A 17,877-nucleotide genomic window follows, 5' to 3' on the forward strand; every position below is an offset into this window, starting at 1 on the left:
GGCGGCGTGGGGCGGGCGCGGGCGGCCTGCGGGGCGCCGCGGGCGGCCTGCGGGGCGCCGCGAGAAAACCCTCGGGCGCCGGGAGGAGCGGGAGCCGGTGCTCCGCGGGCTCCGGTGCCGGGGGAGCGCCGATGCGTGGTGCTGACCCGCCCGCAAACCCGTTCTGTTCCGTAGCACAAAATGATCCAAACTCTGATTGGGAAAAGAAGGTGACTGAGTATTTCAAAGAGAAGCTGAAAGAAAATAATGCTACTAACTGGGTAAGATTGTTTTATTCTTTCGGAGTTGTGCCGTTCTCAAGTTTTCTTCCTCTTATCTCCTAATTACTGTAACGACATGCTTGTGAGAAGTTCCTCCTTTAGAAACGTGCAGGTCCTGGCTTCCTCATAAGCACGCTTCTGAATTTTATGCCTATCCTTTGTAACACGTTATTTACATTTCAGTTGCTTTGATGGTATGTAAAACAAAGATGTAAAACCCTGACTGAAGCCCTGCCAAAGCCAGTCCCCTTGACTTTCGGGTATTTTTTTGCCTTGAGCCATAACTGCTGAGTACTGCCTGTTTGAGGTGCAATCCAGTAGATGGCAGGAGCTGACAAATACTGTTATTTTTGGGAGTGTTAACGCCTGCTCTCTCTACTGCTAGGCTGCAGCAAATATTCGTGTACCATAGGTTTCTTAACTGCTGTTAATAAACCTCTTCCTTCTCCCATGGTCTTTCACTGCAGTGCTGTAAATTTCATGTGGGTTGAAGAAGTAGCTGCTTGGATTTTTGTGTTTCGGGAGAAGAACACTGTCTGTTTAAAAACTGTTCTRTATTAGGCTGGATCAGGCCTGCTTTTGAAAGTTTAGGAAGCAAGCTATCCTTTTATTTTTAAAATTAAGCATGCGAACTTGAGCTCAAATGGTGTTACTAGTCTGAAAGACTATGAGAAAATTGGCATCATGGAGCTCTATGCTAATTGGATTAAGAACTTTCATATCAAATCTCTTTTATTTATGGTTAAAAAACAAGTGAAAATAATTTTAAATTTTAAAACAATTTTTCTGACAGTGAGAGAGGATTGTTTGAGTTTCAGTGACAATATAAATCATAGTGTAATGGAACAATTCTATTCCTCCAGCAGAACTGTGTTAAATTTCTAGCACTAGAAGGAACTAAAATATAAACATATTTTCGTACTCAAGATGAACATGAGGGAGTACATGGATTGTTGGGGGTTTTTTGTTTTTGTTTTTTTAAGGCATTTTTACAGGGCCACTTTTAGTTTCATTGCATTTTAATGTTGGGTGTGTTTTCTCAACCAAGAGTTTATTTTCAAAATTAAAAGGAAACCCTATTCTTATGTCAGATCTCATTATTTTGATTTATACCATATTCCTGAACATCCGTTTTCCTTCTGGTTTTCTATTATCTTAGAAACATGCAAAAAAGATTCCTCTAGGGTAAAGGATTTGCACATTAAGATACAGATTTTTTTTCCCTGTCCTTTTGGAAATACAAATATTTTGTTATAAGAAATTGTACATACAATTGCTACAGTATCACTGGTGCATAATACATGGTCAAAGTGCTGCTAAATGGGTATAAAATAAGTAATAAATTTTATCTAATATTTCAGTTGCAGTAATCCCCAGGTTTACATACAGTTTCAGTGAACTGAATCAATTTGTTTAGAATTGGGACTGAGAAATGAATGAGAATGGTGACTTTGCAAGTGGAAAAATTTGGGAACTGTCAGTGTATATACTGACAGTTATACTATAACTATATATAAGTATAGTTATAACTATTACCTGTAAGAGCTACTACAGAATCTTCCAGTGTTGTTAGATATATTGTTACCAGTTGGATTGGGGCAGTAGATTTAGGGGGTGGAGGTAGGGGTGGAAAATACTAAATCTGTTGCCTGATGAGGTACTGAATTGTCAAAGGCAGTTAATCTTATTGACAATAAGATAGACTTTGAGGCAAATAAGTCAACAGTATAAAACACTGAATGACTGGAGAATAATTTGATGACAGCTGATGTGCAATTTGTGGCTTACTTCAGGGTACTTCTCAGTATTTATATAGCAATTGTTCAGAATAAAATCTCTTTTACAGGTTCCATCACTGAATGATGTTCCTCTGCATTACCTAAAGCCCAACAGCTTAGTGAAATTTCGCTGCATGGTTCAGGATATGTTTGATCCTGAGTTTTACATGGGAATCTATGAAACAGTTGATCCAAACACGAACACACGTGTAAGTGAAATACTATTTTGGTAAATGCTTAGTATTTTCTTCATTCTGTTCTTCATACTTCTCTAGTTTCTCAGTTAAACATATTGAGTCCAGGCATTACCTAGTACTAACTCTGTTTAAGTGACTCGAACAGCATCAGTAGCATACTGCTTCTTATTTTCCATTTATGAAACATTAAAAACAAAATTGTAAAGATTATTACTGCAAATGTAATTTGGGGGGATCAAAATTACTAAGATAATGAAAGTTGGAGCAGTATGTGTTTGAAGGGCTTTACATTGCAATAATTTTGGTGCAGATAATCCATATTCAGAGTACTAGCAGAAACAGAATGATTGCATTGCTTTTGTCTTCTTAACAGGTTTTGCATTTTGGTAAATACAGAGATGTGGCGGAATGTGGGGTAAGTTATGTATTTCATCTCAAAACTTGTTACAGAAAAATGTTACTCAGATTTAAAAAAATGCATTTTATAAGTGCACTATAACTTATTTGGCACTCACCAGTAAATCTGTGGAGATACTGTTCTTAAAATTCAAAATTAAGCCCAGGTTTGGAAAGCAGAGAACTCCCGATTGGTCGTGTGCATGCTAAGTTCAACAGGCTTCAAGCCACTTCCATAGTATGGGCTACTGGCAATGGTGTTGTTTTTTTAAAGCCTCTTGGAACTTCCTGATATGGAAAACAATTTACTTTCAGCAATGCCATGCTTTTAGAATCAAAATATTATCAATTCAGACTGTTTAGAAACCTGCAAGATGACACACTTGTGAAACTGTGATTGTTTTAACTTCTGGCTAAATACATGATTCTGTGGAATTATTTTTTTAAAAAATCAGATTTTAACATCATCATTTATTATTGGTGTTCTAGCCTCAGCAGGAGATTGATTTGAACTCGTCACAAACAGTCACATTGGAGAGACAGACATTCTACTGCGTTCCAGTGCCTGGCGAATCAGCATGGGTGAAAGAAATATCTTTTGTCTGAACTAATGCTGTGTTATACTGATAGTTATCGCCAACTAATTCATTAGATTTATAAGTATGTATAGATTTATAAATAAAACTATTTAAAGTTTCTTGGATTTTGAGTGACTCAGAACAGATGAGGAGAAAAGGTGATAGATGCAGAAAAATCGAAGGGAAAAAAATTGTCCTGTACTTTATGCACAAACAGGATATAAATGAAATTAGTAGAATTGGTTATTGATTTGGTAGGGATTTGAACTAGATTTTCATGTATGCTTGGGAGAATTTTGAAAATCTCTGCTCATTTGTATTTGCAAATGTTAAGAAACTTTGAAACTTCTGTAGAGGCATGAACATTTCATTGGGGTATTCAGATTAAATTAGGACACTTACTGACAATCTAATACAAGTACCAACACCTGTAGCTGGGTGGGTTGAGACAGTCATTCCAGAATGTTAAGTATTGTCTTTTTAGTCACTCAGACACAGCCTGTCACTCTCTAAATGAATACAGGAAACATCCTGGGGAAAAACGAATCAGCTTTAGTTTCTCAAATAAATGGAAGTAGAATTGTGTAAATGGAATGGATATGACATGCTTCTTTTAACACCTTTTAGGAGTTCTGTATTCTCTTCTTCTCCAAGGCAGTGAAGGAAGGTCTAGAAAACTTAAGATGCATTGCATTTTGTGAAAACAAAGGAAACTTGAGGGTAAATCCAGTATGTTTAGATATTTCATATTTTGGGTTTATAATTTAAGAAAACTACTCATTATCAGTGGTTTTATAATTAATGCTATTTTTATAATAAAATGACTAATGAGATTCAGTCTTCAAGTGAATTATGCTTCTATCAATATACTGCAGCAGTGGAAATTTAATGTGAACCTGACTGTTATAAAAATATTGAACATGATTTCAATGCTTAATATCAAACTAAGAAAAACAAAATAGAGAAAGTTCGTTAGCTTTTCTAAAGTCAATTATATTATATAAAGTGCTAGAGCAAGTATTTTAAAAATATATGAACATTTTTTGTGTCATTTTAAAGTAATTGTAATATTTAATTGAATTTGACAGCAACTTTTAAATATTTTTACACGCCTGTTTTTTAGGGTTAATATGTGGAAGAGAAGAAAACCTTGAGATGCAGAATTGTTCCTAACCACAAACTTGTTCTTGGGGTGTAAAGGAAAATCTTTAGAGAGATTGATAGTGGACAAAAACTCAGGGTTTTTAGATTCTGTTTTCAATAAAGCCACTGATTGTTGTACAGTTCTTAGCAGGTTACTTAAGATATCTAAAGAAATGGCAGCTAGGTAATGGCGTGCATAATTGTTTTAATCTCTCATTCAAAATAGACAGAATAATATGTTTTGTTAAGCTTACTTTCTTGAGTTTTCTCAGTTGAGTCTGGTGTTGTCCTTAATCCTTAATATTACGCATATACTAGTGCAAGCCAAGCTCGAGTTAGTCCTTCAACGTCCTACACACCAAGTCGCCACAAGAGGAGCTATGAGGAGGATGAGGATATGGAACTACATCCATCTAAACAGAAAGAGCAACATATGGGTAATAGTCATTACTGATGACTAGATACTRTGGTATCTTTCAAGGATTTGCAGAAATTTCGTTTTCAGAAATTGAACTCTTTTCAGTTGGTTCAATCAGTAGTGTTAATGCAGCCTTCAAAACTATATTGCTGTCTTTGTGGAAGTCATCAGTGGTTTAAGTTAAGAACTATTTGTCCTAATATTCTTCTGTGGAGACAACTTCACTTAAACTGATATGGGATACTGGGGGAAATTTTGACAAATTTCCTTTTTCAAGAGAGAGGTATATTTAGCTTAAAATTGTCTGCCCTGTTGAAGAAGAAAAAAGTTTTACAGAAGCTATTGCTTCATTTTGTTTGGTGCTATATGTCCATCAGGTTCATCCGTTGGATTTTAGGATTTTGTTTTTGTATTCCTATCAGTTTGCAGATGTTCTATTAGTTTACCCTGTTTTGTGTTTGTATTCAGCCTGATCAATTGTAGAATATATTTTCATAGCTTTATTATTGCTGAGCCTGTAGAGATTCTTAATGTAAACTTTTGTAACTGTACACCTTCACTTTTAAAAGCTCTTTTTTTAAACATAATAAGCAGAAAAGTATTGCCTTTACAGCCCTACAGAACTAGAGAAATCTTGTTGATACAATTTAAGCATCACATTTTGAAAATCAGATTGATCTCTATGTTTAGTTTCTAGGGCATGTAGATCTTTACCAGTAATCACTCTCATGTTGTCTTTGTAATAAAGTATACGTTTGTGAGACTTTTCTGTTTTGAGTCAGAATATCTTCTTTCAAATATGTTGCTTCCTTTCTTTTTCCCCCCTTAGGCATCTTATTAAACTAGCTTGACTCTTATGTTGCTTGCTGAAKCAAGTTGTTCACCTTTGCATTTCTGTTTAAAGAGCCCATGAATACTTTATTTTTCAGGCAGTGTAGGCGATATTCATGGATGTGGAGAGCCAAAGAGATTAGAAACTGAAGCTTCTGCAGGACATCATCTCATTTCACCAAACTGCTCCCCTCCACTTGACTTAAATTTTCCATTGCCAGGAGAGAAGGGACCAGCATGTCTTGTAAAGGTAACAGACATGGAGAGATAATAAATGTAGCTATGTCCTCAGTGAGACAGACAGAGCCTGAAATAAGAGTATAAATAGTGTTGTATAGAAAGACAAATTCTTTGCCTATACACTATTAGAAGTCCAAAAATGTTTTTACGAATAATTACATTGTCTCCCTTTTGCTACTGCTATATTTGCATTGCTGACATCACTGAACAGCATGTATTACAGCTTGTGCAATCTCTACRCTACTGAATGCTCAAATGTTTAGTTGGTATTGGCTCCTGATGCTTTCCTTGAAATTTTGCCCTCTTAAGGGGAAAAACTTGCCATGAAACAAGGGAAAACAAACACATTGTACACATTTTCAGACTGTATTTGAAATAAGCTTTCATTGACTAGTATGCAACTACAAAACTTCCAGCATGAAATATCTATATTGTTGTTATGTTAAATGTTCTTTTATTCAGCCTCTCTTGATAAACCTGATTAGAATACAGTTGTTTACAGTCATGTAGCAGAATAATGTCAGTTGTGAAAAGCATGCAATGGTAGAAGTTCATTTGTCCAATATAAGCTTACTGAAACTTTGAGAACTAGAAGAGTCGTCTTCACACAGARTGTTCTCAATCTACACTTGAGTCTCCTGAGAGTTTTCCTGTTGTGTGTGCTTATGTACAGCCTGAATCTGGCCCATCTGCCTCTGTATTTTATTGTTTTATCTTCATGGCAGGTCTATGAGAGCTGGGATAGCTTCAAAGTCAATGATATTCTGGAGGTATATGGAATTTTGTCTGTGGATCCAGTGCTGAGTATAGTAAACAATGAAGAGAGGTAAGGCTCAGATGGTAATGTGTCCCTGAAATGAAGGGACTTGTTATTTTAATGAGCAAATTACTTTTGGCTGTCTCCTTAATACAGACTGAAAAATGTGTAAATACTTAATAATTCTAAAGATAGGGATTTTGTCACTTAAAAAAGATTTATGTGCAGTATTAGGTTTACAGTCCTATAAAATGAAGTCTATTGAACTTCATATTGTTGTATATCCATACTCTTGGTTGCACAATAAACATTTTTTTTTAGGTTGCTGTTCAGTATATAGAGTGCTTCTGTAGCTAAAAATCCAGCAGAATTTACACACCTATTAAACTTAGAATGAATTAATAGGGAGTGAACAGTTGCATCCAAATAGTCTTTAAAGTAATAAAATATACCTTTTAAATAATTTGTAATTCTCTCTCTGAAAGTTGTTACCGTAAACAGTTCCATAGGATGTAAATGATGGATTGCCTGTTAGTATGGAGAGTCAAAGTGTCCAAAGTGATTGTAAATCAGGCTGRTTTAATTAATTAACATTTATTGCCACTTTATACCACCTACAGAAACTTCTGATTTTACTGGCTATTCCGTAGTTACTTACTTGATTTCATGTGTCTTTCTGGATTAGATTGAATTCTGTCAGATTTCTTAAATAGTCTATCAACAAATGTTAACACGTACTATTGATGTTTTGAATCATTATGCTTTGAATAAGTTATTCCTGTTGGTAATTTTGCTTCTCCTTTGAAGTACAGTAAGAGTGCATTATGAATCCTGTATAGTGCCAACTTCTTTAAAGTAACTCAGCCCAGTCAACTAGCTTTGGTTTATCATCTGCCTGACAGAAAGCTAGTATCAGATCGACAGCTTAATTGGTGTCTCACAAATTTTTTGCCTTTTTTTTTTTTTTTGCTTGTCATTCTACTACAAATAGACAAAATGATAGCATTCTGCAATGTTTTCAACACAAAGATGCTAAACAAAAGAGATTTCTTTACTTTTAAAGTGATAGTAGTCTGTCAGTGGACTGCTGAAAAGGAATTCAAGTTATAAAGCCTTTTGGCTTTTAAAATCAGTGCAAGTTTATCACACTGATACTGAATTTTACCAGTATCTCGTACATCTGCCTTAGGGCTTTTAATTTCTAGATAACAAAGGAAAAGCTCCTGGACATGAATTTGTAAGGCATCATCAGGGAGACCAAGGCTTGTATATCTGAACGCTTAAATTAAGACATGATGCTTTCAAGTTTGGAATGATGGGATTACCTTTTTTTTTTTTTTTTTTAATTCAGATACTGATATAGTTGTACTATGACTCTCTATAAGATCTCATTGTCAGACTCTGGAAGCAGGTGGAATATTAAAATCCCACATGTACATACATAAATAAACATAAGATATCTTATCTTAAAAGTTACCATGTAGACTCTGCTCAGTACCTGCTGACCATAACAATGCTTAACATCTTATGTTAAGCTGCACCTTCTACTGGATGGTGCAGCAAATAATAAATGTATTTCTTTTCTTTCAGAAAAGTGGGACTCTTGAGCATTTCCAGTAAATATATACACATATATATWATATATGTATATAAAAAAATTAATAACTGTTAGTTATTTATGGTTATTCATGGTGTTTATAAAATCATAAAAGAAGGWATTCCTATAGCTTGAATATAGGAAGACTTATCAGAAGTGGGAGTGGATGTTGTTTTTTCTGATGCAGTTTGTTCTTGGCATGGTTCCAAATGCACTTAGTCAAATGGAGAGAAATGTGTGTGGAATGTTTTTACGTCCAAGTTCTCCCTTTCCTAGGGAGAACTCAGCCCTCGATCCTATGGAGTGTATGGACACAGTAGAAGAACAGAGAGTACACAGTCCTCCTGCCTCATTAGTCCCCAGAATCCATGTGATTTTGGCACAGAAATTACAACACATTAATCCATTACTGCCTGCCTGCCTTAATGAAGAAGAAAGTAAAACCTGTGAGTATCTGAACTTGGCTTCTGAGCAGAACTTGGCCTTATTGTAGATATGCATTCTCTCTGTGCACATGTAAATGTGCATTCTTCATACTTGTTAACAAATACTTGTTTGTTCAGAGACAAACGCAACATTGGCAAGGTTGGCATTTAAATTGTTTTTTATGGAAAAACTGTTCTACACTATAGAACTGCACAAGGTGTAGTGTTAAGTGCTTATTTTTCTGAAATAAAAGTGATAAATAGGAAACTTGTTTTGCATAAGCTTGAAGATTTTACTGAGTTGTGTAGTCATAACATTTTTGTTTTCAAATAGAAAAAATATTTTGTTTTCAAGCAGATTTTTAATTGCTTACAAATCAGATATGCAGCTTAGCATAACAGTAAAAATAAGAAACCTAAACAAGAAAGAATCAAAATATTGTCAAGTCAATAAGGAGATTCTGTTTTTAAGCAATTGTGCTATTCTGAGTGGACTATTTGACTGTAAGTTTTTTTTGTTGTTGTTGTTTTTGTTTTTTGTCATAAACTGTTATGTGTACTTTTTAAAGTTCTAATTAATATTTATCGTTTTCCTCCTTGCATGCCTTTTTTTGATTGTCCTGAGCTGTGCTTTATGTAAGGGTTTTTTTCTGCCTTTAAGATAGTACAGATAGGCTATAGATCTTATATTTTTCAGTTCAAGCCTTATAGCCTTCTACAAATGCATTATATACTCTCTAATTAAAAAAGTGAAAGTATTTCCAAGGGAATACTATGCAGTTGAAATTATCCAAAGTCAGCAATTATTTACTTGGAAAAACCAATGAATGTTTGCTATTTTTCGTAATTTACTTTGGAGTAACCATTTTTCTTCATGAAATTGTAATATAAAGCAATCTTTATATAGAGGGAAGAGAATGATGAGCAGCACATTTTCTGATATTTGTTTTCTTTTGCTGTTCTACCAGTTGTTTCTAATTTCATGTCGGAGTTGTCACCAGTTAGAGCAGAGTTGCTTGGCTTCCTCACACATGCCCTCTTAGGAGACAGTTTGGCTGCCGAGTACCTTATATTGCATCTCATCTCTACTGTGTAAGTATTTAAGTGCTTTCTTAGAATTTTATGTATTCATTCTTTTTCAAAAAAATCTCCTTTTACGGCTTCTTCACCATTTTACATTAATTGCCAGAAATGTTTAAATAGTGTTTAGTCCAGTAGTACTTTGCCCAGCTAGAGTTGCTATCCTCTCATAATAAACACAGTAAACTGATATCATTGTCTGAAATCTCAGTAGATACTGTTAAAGGGACAGTTTCATGGCTATATATCCTTTCGGTGATGCTTTGAATTAGACAAAATCTCCAAGATATAAGTTTAAACGAAGTTATGAGAACATCTTTCTATCTCTTAACATTTTATTGAATACAGTGACTTCCTAAAGGTGGCATTTATTATCATTATTTACTAACTATAATGATTGTTATTTTAGAATTAAAAGATACCATGAGGTACATCCTGAGAACAGATTTAATTAAATGTAGATGTATGTTTAATGATAAGTTCAAGTGACCCACATTTAGCATGCTGTCTGAATTTACCACCTGAGATGATGATGCAGCTGAATTGTGTATGCATCTGATCTACCTTTATAAAATGGATGTTGGAAACCAACATTTGTATGTTGGTTTAAACTATCATTGGATGAAAGAGCATCATCATTTTATTCATTAAAATTTCAGGTGTGAAAACAGACAGTATGTTTTGAATAGATTTTTAAGTATAGTTGTCGACTCAAATATAATTTTAGCATTAAAAAAAAAGAATTCCACTTCAAAGAAAATTACATTTTTTTTAATATATTAAGTATTTGTTTTAGAGTTTCAAATTTTTCATTTTCATACAAAGGGAATACTTTGAAAATATTGTCTTATCCTCAAGCTATGAAAAGTCTAACTAGCACAGCACGTATTTGTATGAAAGAAATGTTTTCAGAGYTCCTATGGTCTGAGCATCCTGCCTTTCTCATACCTGTGAATAATGTGTAAAAAGCTGTAAGATATATCTCTGCCTCAGTGAGACATGTGGTATCAGCATAGATAAAACCATAATGCCGTGCTAGCAAAACTGTCAGCTGACAAGGTTTCTATTTATAACTTGCACTGAGCCCATGCCCCACCATGTATATTACCGTTTTCATTTCACAACTGGAAAGTATTTGCCTAGGTAGTAATCACACCTCTAATTCCCATATAAACATAAATCATTCAATATCAGTAAGAACTCTGTTCTTTCAAGTTGCACTGTGAATGCTGTAACACTTACAGAATGGTTGAGGTTGGAAGGGACCTCTAGAGATCATCTAGTCCAACCTCCCTGCTCAAGTAGGGTCACCTAGAGCACGTTGCCCAGGATCTTGTCCAGATGGCTTTTGAGTATCCACAAAGAGGGAGACTCCACAACCTCTTTGGGCAACCTCTTCTAGTGTTCTGTTACCCTCACTGTAAAGAAGCTTTTCCTCATATTCAGACAGAGAGGCCTGTTGCCTCTCATCCTATCGCTGAGCACCACTGAGAAGAGTCTGACCCCATCCTCTTGACATCCTCCCTTGAGATATTTGTAGAGATTGATAAGATACCCCCTCCATCTTCTCCAGACTGAAGAATTCCAGCTCTCTCAGACTTACCTCATATGAGAGATGCTGCAGTCTCTTAATCATCTTAGTAGCCCTTTGCTGGAATCACTCCTGTAGCTGCATATTTCTCTTGTATTAGGGAGCCTAGACCTGAACATGGTACTCCAGATGTGGCCTCACCAGGTCTGAGTAGACCTAGGCTAGAATGTGTTTTCTGTCATAGCTGGTATTACAAAAAATATTGAAATCCCTCAAGAATGGGGAGGGGAGATAGAGGAAACAAGCATGATAAACAGGGAAAATGAGATTTTGTAATAAGAAGGAAGATGGAGTATGTTTACTGAGTAACAGTAGAGCAAAAGGAGAACGGAACGTTTACAAAGCACTTTCAAGCACTATAAACTTATACATGTGCAATTATAAATAAATGTAAAAATGTGCAATGTTACAAAGCTTTCCAAAACAGCCTTTAGTCTAACTGACCTCCTCGGACACTACAGAAGGAAGAAAAATGTGACTATTATGTATGTATCAGTATTAAGATCTTGCTAGCTATTACAGATATTACGTAGCACTGAAGTTCAGTGATAACCTGTAGTCGCTGGATTAATCTGGTGTTTACCTAACATGTCTTATTTTTGGTTTAGTTATGCAAGACGAGATGTGCTTCCTCTGGGAAAATTCACAGTCAACTTGAGTGGATGTCCAAGAAACAGCATCTTCACAGAGCACATATATCGCATTATCCAGCAGCTTGTTCCAGCAGTAAGAAGGGCATTAAAGTGTTCTAACGAATTTCTGATTGTATAGAGATTTTTTATTTTAATGGTAGATATTAGGCTAACTTGTAATCAGATAGACAACATTTTAGTAAAGACAGAGTCCTTAAACTAAGGCTCCTGCTGTCCATTTAAAGGGCAGTTTAGAATTTAAAAAGTGGAGATGGGACTTTTCTTTCAGTAGGAGTCTGTAGCTACCTGGTCATCTGTGATGAATATGGAATAAGGTCATGTTCCTCAAAAGTGGTAAACTGACTGACAGACATGCTGCATACTTTATTTTGCTTTTTGGATGGATATGTGTATACCCTTAAATTATGTTATTTTAATGTATTTTAATGTATATTGATGTATATTTAATGTAATTTAGTATATTTTTTCTTGAAAGCTTTTTTTTCCAAGTGTTTGGAAATTTGGGAAAAATATTCTGTATTATGGTAACAAATTTTGTTTTACTTATTACAGAGGCTCACAGTTATAGCTCTTTCTAAAAGGAAGAAGTATCTATCTACTAGAGAAGTTGGAAGAGAGCAAATGTGCTGATCAGTTTCTTTTCTCATTGCAGTCCTATCGTCTACAAATGACCATTGAAAATATGAACCATTCACAATTTATCCCACACAAAGACTATACAGCTAATCGCTTAGTCAGTGGAGTACTGCAGCTTGCCAGCAACACTTCCCTTGTAGTAGATGAGACTACACTTGAGCAAGGACAGCTTGACACAACAGGTAGACATTTTTTGTAACAATAATTTCTCATCTGGAAGGTTAAACCTTGATACATTTCAAGACAGTGATGTTAATTATTTACTTGCGATAGCTTTCTGTTACAAAACTGTGGTTTCCATGATCTATTCTTTTGCTTGAACCAGCTTGCTGCTAGTCAGCAGCCTTCTTCGACACACAGCTTGATCTCATGGATTATTTTTTTAACCCTCTCTATTTTATTTCCTGGAAGTTTCTGACATTTCAGTTGAAAAATGATTAGTTATTCATTTTGACTTAATACAAGCAGTGCAAGCAGTGATATGTCTGTATGTCCTGCTCCCCCTCCCCCTTATCCCCCAAGAGTTAGGGACTAATATCCATCCTAGAAACAAATGACCAATAATGAAACAAGATGGTATCTTGTTTAGTTTATCTATTTTACAGGAGCTCTGAACAGTGTCTTTGACAGTTGATGGAAAATGCCAGTGATTTAAATAAGCCATTAGACCAAATGATTCTTTTTCAGAATGGCCTGTCAGTTTTCTTTCATACAGAAGTGGGGGAATCATATGCTGCTGCTATATTCTTTATACTTATTGTAGATGTAGAAACCATTCCTGAAAACATAGCTAAATTCTAAAGATAATAAATCAGCCTAATATTGCRTGGAACAGGATGGTAATTCTGTCTTGTAGCTGATGTAGTGCTGTGGAGTATGCATCCTACAAGGCTTTATTCAATGAAGTGTAACCTACAAAAAAGCAGTGAGTTCAGTACCTATTAAAAGTTCAGAAACTGGAGAATGCAGAGTAMAGTTATCTGTAGTGATTTCCAGTAAAAATGGATATGAAATTGCTGAAAGTGATTTTATTTTAAAATAAAAATGCCATCCTTACAAGCCTACTAGACCAATGCTGTAAGCCTACTGGTTCTCTTTAGTGAGTATTAGTACKCTGTTCCATTGCAGACTAACTAACAGCAGACTAAGAGCAAGTCTGGTAGAACTAGCCAAGCTTAGATTTCAGACTAATCTTATTTAGAAACACAATAGTTTTTATTACTAGTACTGAAAGTTGTTGTTCAGTATTATTCACCTCTTTTTGAGCCTTTTATTTTGTTGTTAGATACTCTGACTGCAGCAAAGGAAAATATTAAAACTAGTAGAAATTGCAGCATTATCTGGGGAAAAAAAACTCCCATTTACAAAAAAACTTGCTGTGTTGATTTGTAGCTTTTCTGAAATGTTTATTGTTAAATCTACAGAATACAACATTTGATGAAAAGTAATATTTAAGCATTAAAGAAGTTGCAGGTAAAAAGACTTATTAAATTTAATTTTATTCCATTCCCCTTGGTGATAATGTTCTCTTGAATTTAGAGGGGGAAAAAGTAAACATTTAAAACTTCTTGTAAGAATTCTGGGAACAAAATTTAATCCTAGAAAAGAGTAGTCATCCACAGATCTACTAGTTGATTTGGAATTACTGAAAGCTATAGCTTTGAGATTTGCAGGGGGGGAAATGCCCCAGAAGTACCTTTATTTACACTAATAGTAAATGTTTTCCTGGTTTATTAGGGACAAAAATATAATGGTAGATGTGTCATTTGGTGCACTAACACTGCTGAAGAGATATCTGAATTGTCAGGTAGATGTCAGTATTTCAAAGGGGGACTTCCAAGAGTCAACCAATTAACTTGTCAATCTTAACTTTTAAATAGAAATGACTAGTCTTATCTAGAACTGTTTGGAAAGATGACGATGAATATGTTTTTCGGCTTTTCAAGTCTTGCTGGCCAATCTAATGAGTTCTTTAGCAAGACTTTTTTCTTAAACTGTTAAATAATGCTTGTTTTCTGTCAGAAAAGTAGCAGAGTTTTATCTCCTTTTGAGGAGAAAGCTTTCCTCTGTAAACAGTAGTCTCTAGCTCTGTAGAACTGATGGAAAGCTCTACTTACTAACATTTACATTAGGCCAGATTTGATTTAGGCTTAAAATTCTTCTGGAATTTTTAATTTCAGTTCTTTGTAAATAAACAAAGTTTGCAAGAATTTTTCTACCAGCTACTCATTAAAAAACAGACCGGTGGGAAAAAAAGTTTTGTTTAAAACCAGTTGTCAGATAACTTGTTCTTGCTTCTCTAGGTGTACATAATGTGACGGCACTGGGTAATCTGATAACTTGGCAGAAGGTGGATTATGACTTCAGTTACCACCGGATGGAATTCCCATGCAATATTAATGTTCTTATCACTTCAGAAGGCCGATCACTCCTACCGGTATGGCAAGGTTGTCTTAATTTGGGAGATAATTACAGGTAGTAGCTACTTACTAGAAACATAAGTGTGTGCCATTCCAGATACAAGTGAAGTCAGGAAACTTTTCTTGTGATTGGATTGGGTATGATGCTCCTGGCTTCAGCCAGGCCAAAAAACTATTCAAAGGAAAACAAAGGAATTGACCTTTCCTCCTTGTTGGCTGAACATTGTAGTGAGAGCAAGAGCACAACAGTGACTGAAGTAATTAATGGATATCACATTAATGAGCAAAGTCTGCAGATAAATTGCTTCTCTTAAAGCTTTAGTCTTGTGCAGTAGTTCCTGAGGTGATGGGCACATGAATAAAGAGCAACAGATCTGACACTGACCTTGGAAAAATCTGAGTAGCCTAACTTTACAGAATAGCTTACCACTTGCATTCTAGTTTCTTGAACTGGGGAGGGGCAGTCTTGAGTAAGGACTCCATGCTGTTTTCAAAAAAGGAATTATTAAGTATTTAAAGAATGCATTTTCTTATCTTAATTTTGGAAAACAATGACTTCTGTTGCCTTAGTGGTCAAATTAGTCTTGCAATAGAAAAAGAAAAGGATATGAAAAGAGATATGTAATTTTGTTTTTCAGTCAGATTGCCAAGTCCACTTACAACCACAGATAATTCCACCAAACATGGAAGAATACATGAATAGCCTTCTAACGGCAGTGCTCCCTTCTGTGTTGAACAAATTTCGAATTTATCTAAGTTTATTGAGGCTGCTGGACTACAGTATATCTGATGAAGTGACCAAGGTATGGAAGATTTCATTGATACTTTTTCAACTGTATACTCAGATAGAAATAAAGCAGTTTTATAGAAGGCTGTTGACTCTTCCCATTATTCTGTCAGTGATTCTGTTCAAAGTTCTTTTAAAGAAGCATTTTCTTGTCCTGAGTGTACCTTTGAGGATTTGTACTCTTGAGTATTTCAGCATATACTTTCAAGTAAACCTTTCTAAAACTCATTTTGAAACTTTAATTCTTCTTGAAGATGAGAATTAGCATGTTCTTGCCAAGGCTAGCTTCCTGACTGCTAGATGTTGAAATTTTTCTCCTGCAGTCTAAGGATAGTTATGGTTTAGCTCCTAAAAAGCTTTTCTCTCTCCTTTTTTTGCAACTCAATTACTTGCTGTATTGTTTATAGGCAGTAGAAGAAGACTTTGTAGAAATGCGCAAGAATGACCCAGAGAGCATAACAGCTGATGATCTACACAGGACTCTGCTTGTAGCAAGGTGAGTAGTCCTGTTTGTCATGTGTGAAGTCTTACTAGCAAGCTGGAACCAAATTAGTAAATGCTTGTAGCCCATAGTTTCATTATAGTTGAGTAAAGTTCTATTATATGGTTAGTGATCAAATAAAGAAATAATTTTATCTCTCGATATGCTGTTAGATATTCTTACTTACTTAAGCAGAATACTTCTTCCTCTTTCTATGTATGCTTGCTAGTTCATGGGACAGCAAAATAATAACTGGTTTTGTTCTGTGTGTCAGATCTGCTAAGCTCTTATTTCCAATTTCTGCTCATCTAGGTTCTTGTCTCTGAGTGCGGGGCAGACAACACTGTCAAGAGAGAGGTGGCTGAGAGCAAAACAATTGGAGGCATTACGTAAAGCCAGACTTCAGCAGCAAAAATGTGTTAATGGGAATGAACTTTAATTCTTAATATTTTATGGATGTCACTATAAAAATTTGTCTAATCCTAGATGGAACCCACACTAAGATTGGATATTGTTTATACCAGTTTTTGTAGATAATTTATACCAAAAAATTATGGATATTTACCCTCAAAGTCTGAACACACTTAACTCAGTGTTCAGCAAGTTAAACATATTTTATGAAATTTTTTTGGAGCCTGTTTTGTAATTGAGAATTGGTAACAATGAGCAAATTGTTTCATATTAAACTTTAATACTGAAGTTGTGTAAACTTATTTTCTTTAATAATAAGAAAACATAACTCTTAGCCCTTTTATACAGTAGTGGTAAGCCTTGTTATGGAATAAGATTGTGATATAGTTCTTAAACTGTTGGATTTCCAGGATCAGATCTTTCTGCTAAACAGCATCTGTAACAGAAATGTTAACTTCAGTAATCACAACTGGGTACCATAATTAAATAATGTAAGGTGAGTTGCACTCTTCAGCAGTACAATAGATTATACCAGAATGTAAAGAACCACTTTGATCTTACCYAATACAAGGTTCCAGTGTAAATTACATCTTTAAATCTAAGTATAGAAGACCATGACTAACTTGTCAAACCCGCTACTAAGGATCAGTTTTATTCTGGTGTAGCTACCTTCAAAAAAATCTGAATGTGAATACAATAGTATTGCTTACTATCTACATGAAGAATGCATTTAGGCATAACATGATGARGAATGTGTTCTAAGTGCTTGAACAGTGATCAATTAAGCATTAAGAATTGTCTTTACCTATCTCTTATTCATAATGTACTGTTTGATCATGTTCTCAGAGGATGTAGAACCAGTCAGACAAGGGGGAATAAAAGTCATATTGAAGGTGGTTTAAGAGAAAAAACATTAAACCAATATGAAATTGATGTAATCCAGAATTAGTATAATAGTAATACATAAGGCTGACAGTAATAACAATCAACTCACTAAGAACTTCTTGATCAAGAGAAAGCTGCAAGCATCAGTAGAGTTCCTATAAGATAAAACTATAGCTTGCTTCAAATTAAACCTCTTCTGACTTTCTAATTTTCTAAGAGAAAATTACAGTGCAAGTTTAAAAAGCCTTCTGCTAGACTTAAAATAAGCCCATACCACCTTTACTATTGCTTTCCTCATTGCAGAGATAGTGGA

At 35.0% G+C, this 17,877-nt stretch overlaps 1 protein-coding gene across 1 annotated transcript in view; it reads left to right on the plus strand.

Annotated features, from left to right (window-relative positions):
- Window positions 1–16,977, plus strand: part of MCMBP (minichromosome maintenance complex binding protein) — a 17,445-nt gene extending 468 nt beyond the window's left edge. The window contains exons 2-16 of the mRNA XM_085305278.1: window positions 175–260; window positions 2,107–2,247; window positions 2,609–2,650; window positions 3,121–3,222; window positions 4,660–4,789; window positions 5,700–5,851; window positions 6,567–6,667; window positions 8,472–8,641; window positions 9,589–9,712; window positions 11,900–12,017; window positions 12,597–12,762; window positions 14,884–15,017; window positions 15,639–15,803; window positions 16,195–16,283; window positions 16,581–16,977. Of these exons, the coding sequence (XP_085161404.1) occupies window positions 175–260; window positions 2,107–2,247; window positions 2,609–2,650; window positions 3,121–3,222; window positions 4,660–4,789; window positions 5,700–5,851; window positions 6,567–6,667; window positions 8,472–8,641; window positions 9,589–9,712; window positions 11,900–12,017; window positions 12,597–12,762; window positions 14,884–15,017; window positions 15,639–15,803; window positions 16,195–16,283; window positions 16,581–16,707 (1,847 nt within the window). The 3' untranslated portion in view covers window positions 16,708–16,977. The remainder of the gene's footprint in view (window positions 1–174; window positions 261–2,106; window positions 2,248–2,608; window positions 2,651–3,120; window positions 3,223–4,659; window positions 4,790–5,699; window positions 5,852–6,566; window positions 6,668–8,471; window positions 8,642–9,588; window positions 9,713–11,899; window positions 12,018–12,596; window positions 12,763–14,883; window positions 15,018–15,638; window positions 15,804–16,194; window positions 16,284–16,580) is intronic.
- Window positions 16,978–17,877: the final 900 nt, after the last annotated feature.

Source organism: Rhea americana, unplaced genomic scaffold (assembly GCF_003343005.1).
Source record: "Rhea americana isolate MKP2758 unplaced genomic scaffold, rheAme1 scaffold_218, whole genome shotgun sequence".
In the NCBI taxonomy this organism is placed as follows: Eukaryota; Metazoa; Chordata; class Aves; order Rheiformes; family Rheidae; genus Rhea; species Rhea americana.